This window comes from Microtus oregoni, unplaced genomic scaffold (genome assembly GCF_018167655.1).
Source record: "Microtus oregoni isolate MIOR12 unplaced genomic scaffold, Mior012 000083F_ref0000379, whole genome shotgun sequence".
Taxonomy (NCBI): Eukaryota; Metazoa; Chordata; class Mammalia; order Rodentia; family Cricetidae; genus Microtus; species Microtus oregoni.
In genome coordinates this window covers 133,950-155,808 of record NW_024544543.1, presented here as the reverse complement: position 1 = coordinate 155,808, position 21,859 = coordinate 133,950, and the positions used below count along the sequence as shown (strand labels likewise).

General features: G+C 43.7%; 1 protein-coding gene across 1 annotated transcript in view; it reads right to left on the bottom strand.

Annotated features, from left to right (window-relative positions):
• The window catches only part of LOC121441899 (FH1/FH2 domain-containing protein 3-like), a gene marked incomplete at its 5' end in the record, with an annotated part of 239,631 nt that overhangs the window by 152,718 nt on the left and 65,054 nt on the right, over positions 1 to 21,859 (bottom strand). Inside the window, one exon of the mRNA XM_041643264.1 lies at positions 6,912 to 7,006. Within this exon, the coding sequence (XP_041499198.1) occupies positions 6,912 to 7,006 (95 nt within the window). The remainder of the gene's footprint in view (positions 1 to 6,911; positions 7,007 to 21,859) is intronic.

Genomic DNA, 21,859 nt, shown 5'->3' with positions numbered 1-21,859 from the left:
CAAGGCTAACTTATAGAGAAGCTTCTTGAGAGTGGAGGGGACCCAATTATGCTCCCTGAGGTTATACCACGGACTAAAGGAGAGATACTTCTGCCACCCGGGCCTCTGCTGGCTGTTCCCCTAAGACCTGGCCTCACCCTCAGGTCGCTCACTCCTAAAGCAAGTGCTTGTGAAACCCGACCTTCAACCTACTCCTCTCCCAGGAGAATGGTTTCCTACTGGGGCATCTAAGAAACCAAGCTTGCTATGACACTGGGGGAGTGGCTCAGGTGGTAACATGTTTGCCCTGCAGGTATAAGGACCTGAGTTCAATCTCCAGAACCCATGCTAATAAAAAGGGAAGATGTAGCTTGCTTGTAATTCTAGTGCTGAAGAGGCAAGAGGGTCTCTGGGGCCCCACTGGCCAGCCAGTCTAGCCTAGATGGGGAGAGACCCTGCCTGTAAGACACAAGGTGAACAGTGTCTAAGAGTGACATCAGGGGCTGAGCTCTGGCCTCCAAACACCAGCACACATGTGCCCACATGTGCAAAAGAAACTATACACATCGGAATCTGTGCTCTGGGTGTGTGTGCACAGGCAGAGGAGTGGGGTGGGGGTGAGCTCTACAGGGGACATTGGGTCTGAAGGCACAGTGTCACCCTGCCAACAGCACATGAACACACTGGGGTAATGAAAGGAGTCTCAGAAATACTACTTAATGGGATGTTGACAAATACAAGTCAAAAGCAACTTCACTCACTAAACAGGTTTGAATGATAGTAAAATATCTTCAAATATAGCGTCGAACCTGAAGCCACTTGACCAACAACAAGAGAAACATGAAATGAACTCCTGTGAGTCACAGCACAGTCATGCTAGAGACTATTATACAGGCATCAAACAATATTTTAAATATTACAGTGACACAGAAAATAGTTAGACTATGTCTAGGGCTAACTATATAAGAAACAAAGGAAAATAGAAAGGTTCCAAAGTTAATTATCATCATTAATTTTAGTAGCATCTCCAAATAGTATATTTTGTTTTTACTTTTAAAAATTTCTAGCTTTATATAAAGAGACCATTTTATTCTTACAATCACTAAAAAGCTTTAAATGTTAGTTTTTATAATGCTGCCAAGATGTTGAGATCATCCATCAGCCTGGGTTTTTTTCTTCAATCTGTTGTCATTAATTTCATTATGAAAATTAATATTAGCCCAACTTCTATTAATGGAACATATATTAATTCAAGTCATTTGAAGTAATAAATACAAGATTCAAATCTAGTGCTGATTTAACACAATAGGTACTTTTCAAGGAATTGAGTAATGTGTTGGTAACTTCGTTGGCTAGGCCATATAGAATTCAATGGCTGAGCAGACATTATGGTATTAAATATGTTTACAGTGTGAGTTCAAAATATATATAATTTTTTTCAGATATTTTCTGACTTTTCCTTGCTGCAGAGAGTATCACTCTCAGATTGGCAGCAAGAAAATCTCCCAACAGAGGGCTGGGGAGATGGCTGCAATGGTCTAGCCGAGGACAAAGGGGAGGAAGGTGGAGCCACCCTGCCAAGCATCAAGAAATGCTCATGGGTGATGGAAGTCACATGTGGTATACCATCACAGCATGAAATCCCCAGAAACCACAGGCACAAAGACCAGCTATGAGCTGCTCTCTAGGGACGTGCCTTGCACTCCTCTGGCAAGTAAGGGACAGGGTTAGGGTGGACAGAAGCCACCCACAGTATAAAATCAGACTTAAAGCAACTACCAAAAAGGGATGCAAGCAGGTGGACTCCTAAAATGACATCCTATAGCTTTCTGAACTTACCACTGATTCCTGAAAAATTAGCCCAGGAAATTTATGCTTAAGGTGGGGGAGAGATGGAGAGATGGGGAGGGGGAGGGAGAGGAGGAAAGAGGGAGAGAGGGAAGGAGGAAGGAAGGGAGAGAGGGAAACACCATGCCCAATGGTCTAAGCTGAGAACATCTCTAAATTAGGATGTTGAGTGTGCTTCGGGGAAGAAGAGCCTTTAACAAATGATACAGGACACAGGGCCAGGAACGAAGAGTGCTCAGTTTCCACATTCGTATCTACTCATCTACAGACTGTCTCCATTTATAGATGAAAAGACAACCCACAAGAAGGATGCACTGGACCCCAAAGCCCTAGCTTGTGCTGTGAGATGCAGTATGTCCTGATTTCAGAAGGATCTTGAGAAGGCACTGGGGACAATGAAGGAGTGACTTGATGGTCAGCTAGGCAGCTCCCGACTCACTTCACAGTGACCCTAGAACACCTCGGCTAATAAGTGTCATCACGCAGTTTGTCCTGGTTAATCCACACACTCTCTCTCTCCCTCGGCATTCTGTCTATAATAAAGAGGCATAACTTATTGAATTTATGTTATATAAAGCTGGCACTAACAGTTAAGATGATAAATGGCCAAGGCAGAATTCACAATTATCTTGAGGCTGGAACTGTGGTCTGATCAATGAGGAAAATTGCAATGCTTTGCATTTAGATACACAACCATCAGTCATGGACACGCAGAAAAGAAGATCTGGCAGGCATGATGTATGAGGAAAAGCCAGCGAAGTTTCATAGACTGCAGGCTAGCTTCAGCCAGCACCTGGGGCTGCTGCTTAAAAGGCCCGCTAAAGAAAAGATGGAATTTGTGGGAGAAAATGTCCTCTCCCAGGAGGCTGCTGTACACCTCCTACCAGTTGCAAAAAGAAGGTGGTGGCCAGGAGAAAATGGAACTGGTTATTAGGGTCCTGTGACAGCTACAGTAAAGCATATGCTGTAGCTTGGACAGACTCACAGGAGAGCCATCTTTCCATGTGGATGGGTATGTATGTTTATGTGCACATGACTACATGTGGAATCAAGAGGACAACCTCACATGCCACTGCTTAGGAGCTATTCACCTTTATTTTCATCTATTTTGAAATGGGGTCTCTCATTGGCCTAAAGCTGGCCAAGTAGTCCAGGGTAGCTGTGCAGCCTCCCCAGTGCTGGGATTATAAGCACACCTCCACACCCAACATGGTTTGTTTGTTTGTTGTTAAATGTGGGTCCCAGGAAGCAACCTAAGGTCCTTGTGCTTACATTTAGGCACTTTAATGATTTGGCTATGTATGTGCATGTGCATATGCACACACGTATACATAGATATATCTATATATGTATATCCTCAGTCCCTGACAGCCACCCTCAAATGCTCAGAGCAGTGCATAGGGAATTCAGCGTGACTGACATATGCACAGTGTTTGGTAATGGTCTAGATGAAGGTGCTTCCCCCAGAAGAATGGCTTCCCATCAAGTCCCATGTCCCACTAGGGTGGAGCTAGTTGATATTTTTTTCTAGAAATATCTGGATTGTAACTCAAGATAACAAGAGCAACTTTAACACGACTCAGCGTTCGTCACAGCTAGGATTCTATAACTGTAGGTACTAATGACATTCTTCATGCCTCAGCCTATATGTGGGTCACTTGAGTGTCACTTACCAGTGACGCAGTAGTGAATACAGACCCAAATGTCTACTCACTCTCCTCTCCTGAGCAACCAGCACACTTTCCCGACACAGGGGCTCTACTTGGGGGCATTCCCTTCATTTCAAAAATATCCCTCCAAAATTTATATGAGCTTTCTTGCTCCTGCCAGAGTCGCTGTCCCACTCTGAGATATGACTCACGTTTTCTAAATCCAGAAAGCTAGGCCTCGCAAGCTGTTCCTCAAGATGTCTCCACACCTTCCTCACCTTGGCTGCTACCTTTCCCAGGCCCTATCGCTTCATAGTAACTGTCCCCGGCCCTCCCATCTTCTCCCTCCTCTAATCCTATGTCCTCCATGCCGTGTAGCTCAGATTGTGCCCTAATGAGGGTTCACAGAGAGAATGCAGAACGTGTGAGGAGAAGGCAGCATGGCCGCGGCTCTTTTCATCCCGCCGTATGTTAGTTAGCAGGGTTACGTCAGAGCAGAATAGCGTGTCCATCTTCACACAGATGCAGAGGAAGCCCACTGATGTCCGTCAGCTGCCTGACACACAGCTGGAAGAATGAGGTTTCGTGGGGTGGGCAGAAATAGGCAGCAGGGTGAGAGAAGGCAGAAAGGAATCAAAAGGGTGGTTTCCATGGCAACATCAAGACCATCTCTGGTCAGGAGATGAGAGGGTCTTCCTCAGGGCCAGAATGGAAGGCAGAGTGGCAGGCCACGCTGTACAAACAGAATCAGCTTACCCCAATTAATTAAAATTACAGGTCCGGGAAGAAAACAACAACACACCCTTAATAAGTCATTGCAGGGGCACCCAAATCTTCCCTCTGGCTGAGGAGTTTCGAGATGGGGCCCATGTAAACAGAAAGACCTCAAAGAAAACACTCTGTGCTTTCTCTTTTAAAGCCAAATGCATCCTTTTCTTCTCTGGAGTTTCAAGTAACTGCAAATGTGCATGGCATAATGCCCCTCTGGCAGGCGGCAAACTCACATCTTGTTGCCTTTCATGGGAGGAAAATCAACCGCTATGAAAACAGAATAACAGGAATTTTTTTCTAACCAGCACTTCCTTTATCTACATTGTGCCTGTATAAGGCAAAGCCAGCAGGCTGTCAAGGCAAACCTTTTAGTTTAGAAGCCGTGACTCTGCCAACAGACAAGGCTCGAACACAGCTTCCCTGCCTTCTCCACCTGAGCTAGGGAAACCTACAGTAGCTGCATTGGTTAATCTGTGTGCTGAGGACAGAACTGAGGCATCATTCTCTAAACCTAAGGGTCCTTGGTAGGCTCAGGCACCTAGTCTTCGGGATCCTTCACTACCCAGATGAAAGAGAGGGAAGGGACGGCGGCAGGTTTTGTAGAGAAGGGAACATCTCAGGAGGACTGTGCTGGAAAAACACTTGCCAATGGCTGCTTGCTTCCTGCATTCAGCTGCTGACCTGAACTGAGTATACCTGGTAGCCTGATTCAAGATCGTGTCTGACATCACAGTAAATGGGACAGCAGCTTCTGGTGTCAGCCTTTTTAGCATCACCATAGGCCCCAAGGCGCAAGCTCACTAAACGCTATTTGCCCAGCCTTGCAATGCCAGGAAGTCATCGGGCACTAAAGACCAGCTCTTGGGAAAAATGAAAGGTGGAGACAAAACCCACATGTTCTAGACAGTCTAGTGCTAATGAAGCCAGAGGGTAGGGAAAGAGATATCTGGTCAACCCTGGACAGAGCCTGAGGAGGGACCCCAGAGCAAGCAAGAGCTCTTAGGGCCAGCCAGGGAAGGCAAGATTGCTCTGCCAATTTCTTCCTCTGGTTTAATGATTCTCTTTGCACTTCAAATGCAATGCGGATTCCCCTGTTCTTCTTTTCAGATCCTTTACCCTCAAGAGTGATCCTAAAGCGGGGAGGGGGACGACATAGGGACAGACACCACAGGCTGCAGTGATGCCACAGGCTAGAGGCTAAGAGATGAATTTGTTACCTCCTGCTCGTTCCGTCTCATTTCCTATTTTTCTTTTTCTTTTGGGGTTTTGCGCCAGGACCTTACACTATAACCTAGGCTGGTCTTGAACCCACAGTAATCCTCTGCCTCACCCCTTCCAAGAATTGAGGTTTTAGATATGAGCCACCATGTCTTTTTATCCCCTCCCCCACAGTTTCCAGTTCTTTGTAAACCTTCCTCGTCTCTGGAACTTTCTCCTATCTTACTCCATTAGTGTCATCACACAACACCTGAGACTATATGATTTTTTTTTTTTTAGAGAACAGAACTGCATTTTGCATAGGTTGACAGGCAGGGACACATGCAAGATCTTCATAGCACATTCCAGATAGGAAGATGGGAACTGGTCGCTGCAGATACCAGAAGGACAGAGGTCATCTTCTGACATAAGAGAAGAGCAGAGAACAAGGCTTCTGCTACAACAGCAACAATCCATTACCAAGAGAAGAGCCCTCATGGCCTGAGCTGCTCACAAAAGGCCACACCTTCCCACAGGGCTGCATGAGCTCCCAGCACAGGGGTTCAGGGAATGTCCTCAGGCCACGGTACTCCCCTTCCCCTGCGCTCATCTGTGCTCTTCCCTGTCCCCATGCCACCACATCAGTCTTGTCAGGACCGCAACAGAACTACAAAGATTTATTAATTCATTTGTAACATGTATTAAGAGTCCCTTTTTAATTGAAAAAATCTCGCCCATCTCTCTAGACTTTAAGGTCATGGACATCAATCAGAGAGCTATGGAAGGAACTGCTTCCAGACGACCCATCAGCCAGGGAGGCCTCCAAGCAGATGCAAGGAAAACAGAAACCTCCACCACAGGAGAGCAGATACAAATCTCCCTCCAGCCTCGCTAAGTCAACCTCAGAGACCCAGCATTCCACTCCACATCCAAGACCACGCGCACTAACATCAAAACAGAGTTGCTTCCATTTTCCATAGAAAACAAAGCTAAAAAGATAGAGGAGAAAAAAACATTTCAGTTGCCCAAGGGAAAATAGTTTTTCCATTATGAAATGGGAGAGATTTTTTTCACATCACAACACTGGGAAAGGAAATCCAAGGGCCAGTAATGGCACCGGGGCTCTCGTCTGGTATCTATGACCTCACATAGATCCTACCATTGAGGTTACAAAATATAAGGCGTACATAGGTACTTTATCTATGGTATAACATTTTAATTAAGTATTTGATTACAGCTTAGGAGAAGAAAAGGCAGAAGTGCATTAAAACGTTATAAAGCTGTGATTGGCGTGGGCTTGAAAACCTACAAAGCATTACTCATCGTTTATACCAAGACAGGGCTTGAACAAAGCTGATAGGACTTCGCTTTGTGAAAACATTTCAGAGAGGAATTAAACAAAAAGGCAATGATTTGCAAAATGAACAAGATGTTCCAAAAAGAAAAGAAAAAAAAAACTTGTCTTACCTTTGACCCAACAAGAGTGTAAAGCCACTGGATGGTCTCACTGTGGTTGATGACTCCATTCATCCCATCCACATACAACATAATCTGTCCCAGTGCTGCAGACAGGGAAAAGAGACAAGGAGATGTTATGGGTTTATATAGAAGTGCGATCTTCAATGATCAGGAGGCCAACTGAGATTTTCATCAAGTTAAGGGCACCATCTATAGAGAACCAGCTCTGAAGGTAAGTGTGAGGATCTGATTGAATCTTATTTCAGAACTAAAAGCAGTGGGGGCTATCCATGACACGCGAAGGGTGTACCCAAGGCATTGGAATCCCTGATTTCTGGGTGTATGCAACCTGGTGTATAAACACATTCTCCTCCATTCTGATGCATATGCTGGACAAGACAGAACAAGGCTGTAAGAGATGACAGCTGAAACCAAGAGGGCACACGAAGCTTCCCAAAGCAACCAGTGCCCCAGGCTGCAGACAGCAGACCCCATGTCTTGTAAAACCATCCTGTGTGAATACAACTCTGTTCCCTTAGAGAAAAGACAACACCACATTTAAGTGTTACTTTGAATTTTCTTAAGTTCAAAGCTGATATGATGGAAAACATCAGACTTGAAAAAAATTATCTTCTGACCAGTCTAGAGGTGCAGACCTGCGATGCCAGCTTCTCTGGGAGCTGAGGTAGGCAGAGTGGAAGTTCAAGGCCAGGGTGTCTACCTTAGAGAGACTGAACATTTTAAACATTGCAACGAGGGCTGAGGTTGTAACTTCCTGACAGAGTGCTTCCCTAGTGCGCATGGCCCTGGAAACCCTCCAAATAACCTGCCATACACAAAGTTTTAAACTCTCAGTTTAAGAAAACATAATTCACTCTATCATCATTCTCCAAGAAGAAAGTGCAACGTATTGTCTTTAAACAGCTCAAGTAATAGTAAAATAATTTTCTTCTGTAGACACTGCACAGATAGGTGGTGACGATCCAAATTAAGCAGGTTTCCTTAGTTCATATCTACCATCCTAACAATCTTTCACCCATGAGTAGTTGACATGGTATCAATAGTTTATTAAACTTCATTTTTAACAGAACATATCATTTTGAAAATTGGAAATTATAGAAAAGAAAACAAAATGATCCCTAATCCCATAATTTAAGGATAATCATTTTAATGTACTGACAGACTTTCTTTAATACAAAGCTGGCATGTAGGTTTTAGGAAACAATCTGCATGAAATGGCACTGACTGAAAAAAGTACAACCCAAAATAGGGACATGTCAGGGATCAAGATAGGCAAATGTGTGTGTGTTTTGTCAAAAGCTCCAGCATTACCCACCAAACAAAGGACCAAACAGACAAACAGACATTCAAGGAAAGCTGCATCTGAATATCTGAATACTCAAAGCTAAAAAAAAAGGCATTTTGAGTGTACTCAAAACACAATAAACATTACACGACAGGTTCAGAGTCTAGCTAATATCTAAACACTGGATATATTCTTCCTAAAAGCAGGGTTTAAACAGACAGGACGGCTCTCCTTCCAGGTACCTGTGCTAAGACACTAAGTCCTCTTTACATGTTTCTTCACGTGGCTTGAAGAACTGTCTTAATAAGAGGCCTCTACATTAAAAAAAGAAAACAAAAACAAAAAAATCCCTGCATACATAAGAAAGTAAAGATTTCCCCTAAAGTGCCATTTCTATGACAAGTAAAATCTAACACCTGTCGCAAGCCAATAGAAGAGTAATTTATTACAAGTGGCATGTGGCTCAGTGGGCAGGGACTTGCTCAGATCTAAACTCTGTGGTGCTGCAGAGGGGAGGGAAGAAAGGGCTGACTAGGTGCACGTTCGTTCTCTTCTCTTTCTCTGTCTTCCTACTGTGTGCATCACGATACTTTGGCAGTAGAAAAACAAGCAGTAAAGGTCAAAAACAAGGCGAAGGAAGTATGCATCTTGTAAGCTTGTGAGCTTTCTACCGTCTGTCACTTCCTCCTTCAGAAACGCCAGTCCTGACTTCCGCTAAGTCCACCCAAGGCCACAAGAGGTGCTGACTGGACCCTATAGCCCCCTGAAAAGTCCAGCCTGTAAGGCTCACCCTCCGCACACAAGACCCAAATTCTGGAATGATGGTTTACACCCAAACTGCTCAGGGGACTCTAGACAACAGATGTGAGAAGCTGGGCCCTTCTACAAAAAGGGACAAGCAGATGAGGATTTAAAACCTGGTTGATTCTATCAGCTTCTCACACTGAAGATGGCACTTACCAGAATGTTCGTGTCTAATGACTTGGCCTAACACCTGAACAATCCAAAAATAGATGTTTAAATACTGAGAATTCAAGAACAATTGCAGTGGGTTTTTGATCCTACTGCACGTAATGGCTGTGTGGGAGCCTAGACAGTTTGGATGCTCACCTTACGAGACGTGGATAGAGGTGGGCAGTCCTTGGGCTTCCCACAGGTCAGGGAACCCTGATTGCTCTTCGAGCAGATGAGGGAGGGGGACTTGATCGGGGGAGGGGGAGGGAAATGGGAAGCGGTTGCGGGGACGAGGCAGAAATCCTTAATAAATAAATAAATTTAAAAAAAAAAATGCTGGAGCTTTCTTCCTGCAATGCCCACTCTAGACACAAGATGGCACTAACGAAGCAGAAGCTGCAAAAGGAATCAACAGCAAAGACTCACCAAACAAAAACCTGAGGAAAAGAAATCACAAGAGAAAAAGAAGTGGATGTCATGGTAACATACCTGCATCTGGGTCACAAGAGCCAGGTGTTTTTGTTTTTTGTTTATTAGTGCTTCTTTGTTTGGTGGGGTGTGTGTGTGTGTGTGTGTGTGTGTGATCTGTATTGTCAAGAACAGGCAGAACAGTGTGGTGGGGGACACCCTAGTCGCAAAAGGAGGTCCCTTGGACACTCCTGGCTCCGCCACAGCTGGAACATACTGATTGCTTCCACGTATCTAAAAACTGAGACAGTAGCGAGAGGCCCATCTTGCATTGGTGGGGGCTGAGTAAGAATGCTGCCCAGACATTGGTGCCCACAATGTGTTCCGACATCAATTGTGCCCTGACTGGAAGTGTATGCTGAACATCAGCCTCTCGAAGGCTGAGCCCCTTACTGCTCACCTCTACCAGGTGCAGGGGACAGGATTCCAGGGAGCAACTCCTGCCTGACTCAGGTCTCCAAGACTTTTAACACAACTGCTATGTTTTAGTTTTTATACTTGGCCATATGATCCATTTTTGAGATTATACAAAGTTTAAAGTTCTTTTCTCTTCATTTTCTTCATTTAACTGCCCAATTGACTTAAGGCCATTTGTTAAGAGACTTTATTTATTTCAATGCTTTTGCAAGGTAGCAAAAAAAGATTATGCTTGTGCATGCTGATTTCTCTCCATTGATCTATTTGCCAATATCACATTATCTCAGTTACAGCTTACTGTAAAGATTTTACATTTATGTATGCTGTTGATACCTTCTATGTCATTTTTCTCCCTCAGTACTATTTTGACTATTTATGTTCCTTTTCAAGTAAACTTTGTTTAAAGTCCGGAAGCAGTTTGTCTATATTACTAAAAAGATTCCTGAGACAGGGCTAAGGAGATGGCTCAGGGGTTAAAGTGCTTGTCACACAACTGAGGACCAGAGTTCAGATCCCCGGATCTCACAGGAGTGCCTGAAGGTCTGCCTGTAATCCCAGCCCATGGACGAGCAAACAGTTAGCTAGACCAGCCATAAAGGTGAGCTCTGCGTTTGACTGAATGACTCTGCCAGAATGAAGAAAGAACAATCTAGAGGATACCTGATATCAACGTCCAGCCCACGCATATGGGCATGAGCTCACCACACACACACACACGTGCATGCATGCATGCGTGTGCACAAATATACACATGCAGGTACAACCCACACACATGTGGAAAAGGAAAAGGACACAAACTCTGGAATGTTAAGATTTATGGATAAATTTTGAGAGGACAGTTTTAGCAGGTGACTTCCAATTCATAAATCCACTATGTTCATTAATGTAGATTTCCTCTGACTGCTGTAAACTGTGCTTAGCTTTCAGCTGTAGATGTGGTATATGTTTTCTGGTTTTGTTTCCTAAATTTATATAAGTAGTCCCTGCCCTTTGAAGTTGTTGTAGAAAGTTTTTGTTTGTTATTTTTCCATTCCCCGTTGCTTATTAGGAGACGGGAATAATGGCTTTGGTGTGTTGTTCTTGGATCCTCTGACTTCGTTAATGTATTAATTCTAGGAGGCTTTAGTTTTTGGTTTTGGTTTTGTTTCTTGCACTGCTTACACAGGCAATAATATTATCTGTGAAAAAAAAATGTTTTTGTTTCTTCCTCACCAGGTGGTTACACCTGAGCTTTCCTTCCTCTGCGAGTTAGGACTTTGTGTTAATAGTCAATAGGAGTGGAGAAAGTGGATACTTTTCCTGTTCCCAGTATCAAGAGGAAGTCTGTTTAGATCTTCACTGCTAACTGTAATGTCAGAAGCAGGTTTTTGTGAATCCTGGAAGGATCTGTGATCACAAGTGATGATGACTGGCGTTAGTTAGGTGCCCTTTTGACATTACCTGACATGATTGTGGTTTTTCTTCAGACTGCTGATACAACTGGTTCATGCTGCCCGAATCTCAGCATCCGATGAGCCTTGCACCTCATTTGGTCATGGTGCATTAATCTTGTTACTTGCTGCTGGATCTGATTCGCTAACATCTTCTTAAGGAGTTTTGCATCTTTGCTCAGGATATCGGCCTGTACCATCCTGTCTGTCTGGTTTTCACATCATGGGGACTGTGGCGTCATGACAAGAGTTGGGAAGTATTTCTCTTCCTTTTTTCTGGATGGGATTTTATAACATCGGTTTTGTTTTGTCTTGAATTGTTTGGTAGAACTTGCCAGGAAGCCATCTGGACCTAGAGAGTCTTTTTTTCAAAGTTAACTGCAAGCTCTTCTCTTTTGAAGTCATCATTAGCCATAGTTATAAGGTCTCAGCTTATCTGGCTCCATCTAGGGTTTGGTAGTTTGTGGTCAGTAAGGAATGGGTCCATTTTTCTAAGCTGTCCATTTTTAACTTAGAGTTATTAGCAAGACTCTGCTGCTGAGCTTGCACTGGTCTTATCTTTCTTTCCTAGTGCTGGCAACTCTGTCTTCTCCCATTATTCTTCATCAATTTTATTTTTCTTTTTAAAAAAGGTTTTTTCTCTTGATTTTTTCTAATGTTTCCATTTCAATATTTTCCATTACTATTTCCTTCTACCTTTCAGATCATTTTTATTCTTAGTCTTTTATTTTTTTAAATTTGGGTGTTTACATGGTTTTCTTTTTTTTCTAGCGTAAGTCTGTGGTGTTGCAATTTTCCCTCCTGTATCACATCCCACAGCGTTTAGTACAGTGTCTGTTTATTTGGTACAAACTATTTTCTAATTTCCTTTGAGAATTTCTCCTTGACACATGGGTGATTCTGAAGCACGTTCATTTCAAGTGGTTGGACATATTCCTATTATCTTTGTCACTGATTTAGTTTAATTCCATTACAACCAGAAAACACATCATCTGATTCTAATCCATTAAGATTTGTCATGGTTTGTTTCGGGCTTTAGGATATGACCTATTCTGGTGACTGTTTTGCCTGTATGTGAAAAGGTACACGTTCTCCTGCAGCTGGGTGGAAGGCTTTGGAGATGTCCCTTGGGGCCAGCTGGCTGGTGACGCCATTCCGTTCCTCGATAGCCTTGCTGATTTTTATTCTACCATGTCTGCTGATCATCAAGTGGGGAAAGTGAATTCTCCAAGTGAAATGGGATTTTCTACTTCTTATTCCAATTTCCTCTTGGGTGCCATGTATGTTGAGCTCTAGTTGTCTGAAGCACCAGCCCTTGTGTCATGGTGAAGTCCTGTTTACCACTTGATTCTCTCAACTCCACCCATAGTGACGTGGCCACTTTTTTTTTTTTGCTTTATTTTGATTAATAGTAACATTTTTTTTTTTGCATTGTGATTAGATCCTTGCTCTTGAACCGTGAATACTAAGATAAGTTTCTTGTGACATTTATCTGGGTCTTCTTTAGTTTGTCTATCTTGATAGGCCCTGCCTTTAATTGCAGTGACTAAGCTAGTCACATATCACACAATTATTGATGTGTTTGAATTTAGGTCTATCTGCTAATGAGAATATCTGCCAAGTTACTAATTCTATTTATTATACGACTCATCACAGATTCAGTTTACTTCTTTGCATGGACTTTCTCGTTTTCTATTTATCTTCTACCTGAAACACTTTTATGCTATTTTTAAGACTTTCACAAATCCAATGTCTGCATCATCTTGGCACTGGGATCTACTGGTTTTTCTTTCCCAAGAAGACAAAACTTTCCAAGCTTATTACATGACAAGTAACATTGGCTTAGATCCTGGATAATTTGAAAGTTATGTCAAGAAACTTTGGCTTTTGTTTAAGGACCACAGAGAACATTGTTTTATTTAAGCAGGCAGTTCACCTGACTCAGTTTGGGCCCTGAGTTCTAACCTCCTTTCATTAGGCTGTGGCTCCCCAAACCAGCAATTTGTCAAGCCTTTGTTGTGTGTCTGGACGGGCTCTTCAAAAGGATCAAAGAATCGTATAGTGGCCAGAATGGGATCCGGGCTGAGGTTTATTTTGTTTGGCTCTCTAAGTCTGGTCCGATGTGAGGATCACAGAATGGCCAGTGGGGACATGGACTCTGTTTAAACTTGCTTAGATTTCTGACTCTCTGGTGAATTCTTTAGGGCATGAATTCACTCAGATACAGCTTGTGATGAGCCTGGGATTCATATAAATCTGACACACACGCACACACACACACACCTTCTTCAGTATCTTGCTATCTCTAGGTCCTCTGAGCCACCCCTTCAGAAGGCTGGGCATACTGAACCTGCTCTGTGACCAGCCATCTGTAATAGTTTCTACACCAGACACCACCAGTCCCACCCTCTTGAGACCAATGTCTTCCTAAACAGACTATTCGGCATCCTCAGGCTCCTGCTTTTCCCAAGTGTCCCCACAGCTAGTCTCGCCTAGGGATTACTCAGAGACAGTGGGGTCGGCAACACAGAGAAGAAAGAATACAGGCATGGAGTGTTTGATGAACACACCATCAATGTGGTGCCCTTTCACATTCTATATTTCTTTCCCAGTTTGCTGTTCACATTTATTCTTGGGCCTTCAGATATATTTGCCCATGTCTCTTCCCTCAGCATAGCGGTTGCTGTGTGTTTATGCCATCTCACCAATGACCCAACTAACTCCTGTGCCGCAGCCTCTCCGTGGACAGTGAACCCTTGATGAGGTCCACTCTGCATCTCACCTCATCGTTTAAGCCTGTGATCTGCCATCCTTCCTTTCTTCATCTTTCTCCTCCTTACCCCCTTTCTCTCTCCTTCCTGCAGCTTGAGACCCTTTCTTCCAAGTAAAAGTTGGTCCAGAGCATAGGTCACCCTAGGGGCTTTGCTGAAGCAGTGCTGAGAGACTCCAAATGTCCTCCATCCGACTCTATACCCTCCGCAACTTGCCTCCTTCTGGGGTCCTCAGGGGCCCTGTTACAGCACACAGTCCTCAACCACCCAGGCTCCAGCTGGAGCCCATTCCATACTTACAATTCCAGACAGTACTAATAAGTTGTGAAATCAATTCCATGAGTCTCAACCAAAAATGCATTGTTTTTAGTAAATAAAACAGTGGGAAATGGAGCCTTGTGCTTAGGGAGGAAGGGGTTGTCTTTGTTTTCACTGAATTTATATACATGCTTCTATCCTGCATGTCTTCCACTGATAATGCTTGCAATTAGTTAACTATGCCAGACTCAGTGTCCTTCCTCACTTTTCACCTCTAGTGAGTTCCTTGCCTCCCTCCTCCATGCTGCCTCAAACACCCCAGTTCTCAACCTGTGGGCTGTGACCACTTTGGGGCCACATATCAGTTATATTTCATATCAGATATTTACATTATAATTCATAACAGTAACAAAACTACAGTTGTGAGGTAATTCTATGGTGGGGGTCACCACAACATGGGGACTTCCTTCTAACACTACCACGTCTCTTCCATATTGCTGTCATTGTTAATATAGAAGTATGTCTAACCTCTTAGCACTTCTATAGATGTAGCCATTCTCAAAGTTCACTGTATAACTGAGTTACAAAATTCAGAGAGAGAGAGAGAGAGAGAGAGAGAGAGAGAGAGAGAGAGAGAGAGAGCTGTGACTATTCCAGGTCACATGTGGCCCACTCTTTGTATGAAAGGAACTGCTGGTCTTGGCTAGTCTAACTCTGGCTTGTCACTCCCTTCCCAATACACACTAGATAGTGTGTTAAACATCTTAGTTGAAGCTGAACAAGACTCTGTCTCCCCGTGGCCAAAGGACAGAGTCTGTGGCTCCACACAGCCTTTATACCCACAACCTGCTGTCCTTCCTTGCATCTTGTTCACACTACTTGGATCCCTGTCTCTGAGCCTTGGTCTGTCATCTCAGGGTTTCAATTCCAAACCTGCTAATATCCAGCGAGATGAATACCTTATGCTAATGTAAAGTACTTAGACAATGGACATTTACTCAACAGACTAGCTATAGACCTGATTTTCATTTTGTTTTTCTTCACCAATGCATGAATACACCTGCGTACACAGAGGCCAGCAGTCCATGTCAAAGCATCTTCAATCACACTGCACCTCATATTATGAGATAGAATCCTTCACTAGACCTGGATCTCAACAATTAGGCTAGACTAACTGACTTGTGTCCCCCAGGAAACTCTCTGCTTCTGCTCCCAACACCAAAATTATAGGCTCACACCTAGGTTCTGAGGTTCTGAGGGGAAGTGAATTCGAGTCCTTATGTTTTTTGCAGCAAGCACTCTGCCCTCTGAGTCATTTCCCTAGCTTGCTGCTTCCTCTTTAATGTGTAGATTTTTGCAGTGGGGGCTATTAAAACAAGGGCCTTGTATATGCTAGCAAGCACTCTACCACCCAGACACATTCTCAGTCCCAATTTGTTCTTTTAAGAAAGAATTTCTTACACATTGAACACACTGAAGGATACAATCCAAAATTAGCTGTTTGCCTGCTTGTTCATGCCCTTTGCTATAGCCAAAGATACCAAAAATGCCATGGCCCAGTGAGGAGGAAATCCCTTCTTGGCAGAGGCACCCAACTTTCTTGACAAAAAGCTCTTACATTTTCCTGCCCTGGGTCATCGTTTAATCAAACCCTCATCCATCCTTTCACTCTTTGGAAAAAAGATTTCTTTTTATTTTTTAATTTTCTGTATGTAATGTACGAATATCTGTGTACAGGTGAGTTCAGGCTCCCACGGAATCCAGGCACCCATGGAATCCAGGCACCCATGGAATCCAGGCACCCATGGAATCCAGGCACCCACGGAATCCAGGAGGTGGCGTTAGATTCTCTGGAGCTAGAGGCTGAGGTAGCTGAGAACCATCAGAAACAGATGTTGGGAAACAAACTCAGGTTCGTTCTCTTGAGGGCTGAGTCACCTCTCTGGCCCCTCTTCTGCTCTTTATGGCATAGGCAATAACAGTGGTTGCCTCTGTTGCTTCTTAGAAATCTGGAGACAAATTTTGCTGATTTCAAACTGGCCAAAGCTCCCCAACCTTCACTTGGGTTGTGCAAGTATCCACTGGGTAACTTTTGACATCAAAACGACAAAGCTCTCCCCTTAAAATACACCAGCACTGGCATTTTTCTGAAGATCTATTCCATGAAAAGACATGAAATCTGCTCACACACATGCACAGTATTGGGTCCTTTCTCACTCCAGGCATTTCCCAGGCACCAAATCACCCTTTTTCCCCTATATTTAAAACATCTTTAGCCTATCCTTGGGGAGAAGGATTGAAACTTGGGGATTCCTTTTTCTTACATCTGACTACCTTACAAATAAACTCTTTTAGTTTCTGGTATAATGTACAAAATATGGGCCTGGATCAGTAACAGAATGTTCTAGAAAATTCTCCATAATGTCTCCATAAGACATGTTGTCATTTGAGAATGTAGCTTGAATAACTCCTATTTATTTCTACTAAAATTACAAAAGAAAAGCAAATTCTTTGAAAAAAGTTATTCCCTTACCACAAACATCATTCAGCTGCCAGGTAAGTGTGGGTGGAGACAACGTGTGACTTGCCCATGGAGACAGGGATGCTGTCATGGGGTCGGACACAGACAGCACTAAAAGGCAGGCAGAATAAGCATGAAGACTGACGATGCTTTCTTCAACTAGAATAGACACCTGCTACGACTTTTCAAATCCAAGTTAGCCTCAGAGAGCAATGTGTGTGCAAATGCACGCGCACACACACAGGCACAAACACACACATGCACAAACACACACATGCACAAACACACACACACACACACACACACACACACACACGCACATGATGACTCAATCCTGACTGACTTTGGGGAAGGTTTTCTAACTTGAAGACGGGATCCCAACCTACTTTAATGTGATCATTGAAACTCACTGTGAAGTCTGAAATGGATTTGTTCATCTCCAATTTCCATTATTCCACCAGCCCCGCCCCCTTAAATATTGGAAAAGGAGGCTGGTAATGTAACCATTTTTGGAACAAAGTGAAGACCTCGCAGTTTGCCTTATTATTATTTTCTTCCACTTAATTGTCTGGCCTAAATAACAGACCCAGCCCAGTTCTCCCCAAGGGCAACTGTCAAAGAAATGCTCTTTCAACACCGATTACTCCATGAAAATTAAGTAGAATAAGCTGCCAATTCTGGGCTGGAGACAGGAATTTAATCAACATGAAGAGCGCCAATGAGGTGTCAAAGTTCTGGGCTCCGGGCTTGCACTTGAACAGAATTTCCAATGCAAATTTTCCAAATTTAGAAAAGAGAACTAACCTTTCTCCTCCCTAGAATGTTGCCGACCACCCCCCCCCCAAAAAAAAGAAAAAAACAAAAACAAAACAAAAAAAAAACTTCACCAAGATAAAACTGAAGGAAGCAAACAACAGGATGAAGGGCTTCTCTGAACACTCAGAAGCTAATTAGTAAGGTTTCTCTCATGGGTCTTCCTGGTTGACCTTCCTTTTCTCAGGGTGTCATGGCACCAAGGGCTCGGCCTTTTCTTCCATTTAATGCCACCAGAGGACTGACCTATGTCTGGCTTCTCTGTTTACCCCTCCACCAATAACACTTGAAATTCCACACTCACCTTTACAGCTGGTTTCAAAGGCCCTTATCAGCCACTGGCACAGAAATGGCCTCATTATACAAAGCCATGATAGTCTCGATGACATCTATGTACCCCAGCCTCTCTCAATCTTTCCTAGTCCACATTTCCCATACTTTTTAGATAAGGAAAACCCCAAAAAGACAAAACATGTAATAGATTAATAGGTTTTAAATCTCCAAAACCTTTTGGCAGATTCCTAGATCCTCTATGGAAAAAAAGAGTCATTTTAATTCTTTGTTTTGTAATGATTGCCAAGGACTTACAACCCATGAAATACCAGTGGGCACTCACTATATTGACTCAGTTAGAAAGGAAATGATAGAAAGACAAAGAGCAGAGCATTGGGGTCAGGATGATAGAGGTCCCCCTCCTGTGCTCAAGTTCATCATAGCTTTCTCCACATGGACCTGGGGCAGCACTCTGGGTCGGTGACAAAGGCTTAACCAGTGAGTGACCCTGGGAAATGTGGCTTCTTGTACTGGGAGAGTCCATGTAGGAAGTATATTTAGGGAAAGGATTGCTGTAGGAAGTCCTTCTGTCTTTGTGTCCCTTTCATTGGTTAATAGAGAAACTGCTTTGGGCCCTTGATAGGGCAGAACTTAGGTAGGCCAGGAAAACTAAGCAGAATGCTGGGAGAAAGAAGAGCAGAGTCAGAGAGACGCTATGGAGCCACCAGAGTCAGACATGCTGAATCTTTCCCGGTAAGCCACTGCCACGTGGCGATATACAGATTATTAGAAATGGGTTAAATCAAGATGTGAGAGTTAGCCAATAAGAGGCTACCGCTAATGGGCCAAGCATTGATTAATTAATACAATTTCTTGTGGTTATTTCAGAGCTAAGCTAGCAGAGAGGCCAGCACGAACAAGTAACTCCTCCTTGCACAAAGGATCAGTCCATGAATGGAATCCTGCCTCTGGCTCACCTTCTAAAAGCAAAACATACGAAATATAGAGTATTAAGCCCAAGCAAGCAGAACAGGGTTCATAGTACCCCAGATTGCAGAAGCATATGGCTATTGTGAGCCTGAGAAACCAGAGAAGGTTAGAGGAAGAGGCTGAGAGACACACCTGCCTGCACCAACACCTGTGGCTTGCAGACAGTGGACCAGAGTCCCGGATGTGATGAGCAAAGAAGTATATAAATGGTCCTCTGGCTTCTGTGTTCAGGGAAGGGCATCACCAAGGAAAACTGAAAGGACTCAGCCATGCCTTCCCAAAGAACAAGGACAGCATGGATTCCATCATGGAGCGAGGAGCAGTGTTTGAGTCCAGCACAGCAGGCTGATGGTCAGGGTGTCTAATTCTCCTGAGGGTTCAAAGCTAACTAATGTCTGACCTTCAGCTGTATCATCTGAGAGACAAGAGACTTCACCTGAACACCCCCCAAAGCTTCCCAACTCCTAACTTTACTCTGGGTGCTTATAGGGCTGTAATGTGAAGTTTTGGGCACTAGGGAGCGCTCTTCTATTAGACATTACCACCATAAGTCCCAGCTTCCCAAGTGGCACAAATCTGCTTTATTAATAAGCAACCATATGTAGACAGAGCATCAAAAAAAAAATCTGTAACACACTTTTGTGAATTTTTTAAAAAATAACAAAACATGTGCCAACATATTTAATCCTGTATTTGTATTTAGAATTTCAGCGTTGAATTTTAACTTTGTTGAAACCTTCAACCTAATACATGTATTAACTTATTAAAATTCCACTGATTTCTGTAAATCTTCATCCCATGACACACTCTCTGGAGCACTTGCTGTGTATCCAATGAGAAGGCTGCGGGACCTGTGTCCTGTGATTACCTTACAGCTAGCGTCCCCGCCACTGCCATGACACAGCCCAGGCTCTGAGTTCCTAGGCTACTCACAGAGAACAGTCACCATGGTAGAAGTCTTGAGTCACAATGCTTCCACCCCTGGGGAGCCTAGCCTCCACTACCTGAGTTATCTACACGTGGGTGTGAGGCTGGTTTTGGGCTGTGATGCTCCCTGGTTCGTTCCACTGAAGGCCAGTATTCAGTAAGGACCTTCCTAACCAGGCTTTTCCAATGGTCTCAGTGCTATTCATCTGCTTCTAACCAGAACCAAACTGAAGACAAGCATGGGGGAAATCAGAGTTCCAGCATCCTGAAGACTGTCCTTCACATTCTCCAATAAGACGGACTGAGGACAGGGGCGTGGTGGGTGGCACTGTTCCTTGTCCTCCCAGTCTGCTTTTTCTATGCTCCAGGTTACTAGAACTAGTTTCCCCCAGCCATCAGTGTGCCGCTAGCTATACACAGAAGCACGCTGCACAGACAATTTCAAAAGCTCAATTCGAGCATGATGTGACCGTCCCCACGTCATGCAGCACAGTGAAGGTACAACACAGGACAAAACCTTCATTTCCTCTTGGAATATTGACTGCACCGAAGACCTCCAGAAGGGGGAACTTTAGAAAAATGCAGATTCAGTACGGCCATCACTGGCCCAACCCCCGGGTTAAATCTAAACTTTGTGGTGTACATTTGCCTAATGTACTTTAATGATGCTATCCGATGCTCCAGAGCAGTGGTTTTCAACCTCCCTAATTCTGTAACCTTTAATATAGTTCCTCATGTTGTGACGATCCCCAACCATAAAATTACCTTTGTTGCTGGTCCATAATTGTAATTTTGCTACTTTTATGAATTGTAATATAAATATCTGATAGACAGGATATCCAACATGTGATCCTCAAGGAGTAGCAACCCACAGCTTGAGAACCCAGATCTAGAGCAATACCAAGACATTCCAGAACAGCATGAACAGAAGCCCTCCTCCTGGCCCCATAATCACCTGCTAGACCGAATCTGTTGATGCTCCAAGGAGGAAAATAAAGATAATATTTCTTTTAAAAGATGAAAAAGACACAGTGATTTACCCTCTAGTGGTTATGTGAATACATCATTATCTGGCTTCCAAAGCTGAAATATACATGCATCAGTAATAGGTACAGATACATTTGCACTTCATTGTGAAAAATTGCCAGCTATGTGCCATAACATGGACAGACCTCGAAGAAAGACATTTTGATGGATGGAATGAGCCAGACACTAAGGGACACACATCGAATGCCTGCACTCACATGAATGGCTAGAACAGCTACGTTCAGAGAGACGGAAAGTGGGGGAGGCTAGAGTTGTGTCTAATGGAGACAGACTTTGTTTATGGGGACGCCAGTATCAGAACTGGTGGCAGTGATGACAGCACAGCATAGTGGTGACAAACGTCAGTAGATGACACAACCTAAAGTGACAAAAATGGGTTTACAATGTGTGCATGTTTAGAACGCCATCACCACAGGAATGACAAAACCATCAACAATCCCATCTACCTGGCGGAAAACCAAGACCTAATAGGAGAAAAATCTCAACAGTAAGAAATATGGTTGTGACCTCAGGTGTCCTGGCTTTCTGACCTGGCAGCGAGACAGTGTGTACTGATACAAATGAACCTTGCAGCCCTTGCATGGCGAGCAAGGCAGCAGGCGCATGCGCCTTCACCCATCCCGCCTTCTTGGCCTGTATGGCAGATTCCATCTCTTTAATAGCTATTTCCTGGCAGCTGTAATCACACGCTCATTAGCAGGGGATTGTTTTGCCATCCTAAGAGTCAGGACTGGTTGCCGATGATTAGTATTTTGTTTTCATTTCTATAAATACACAAGCAT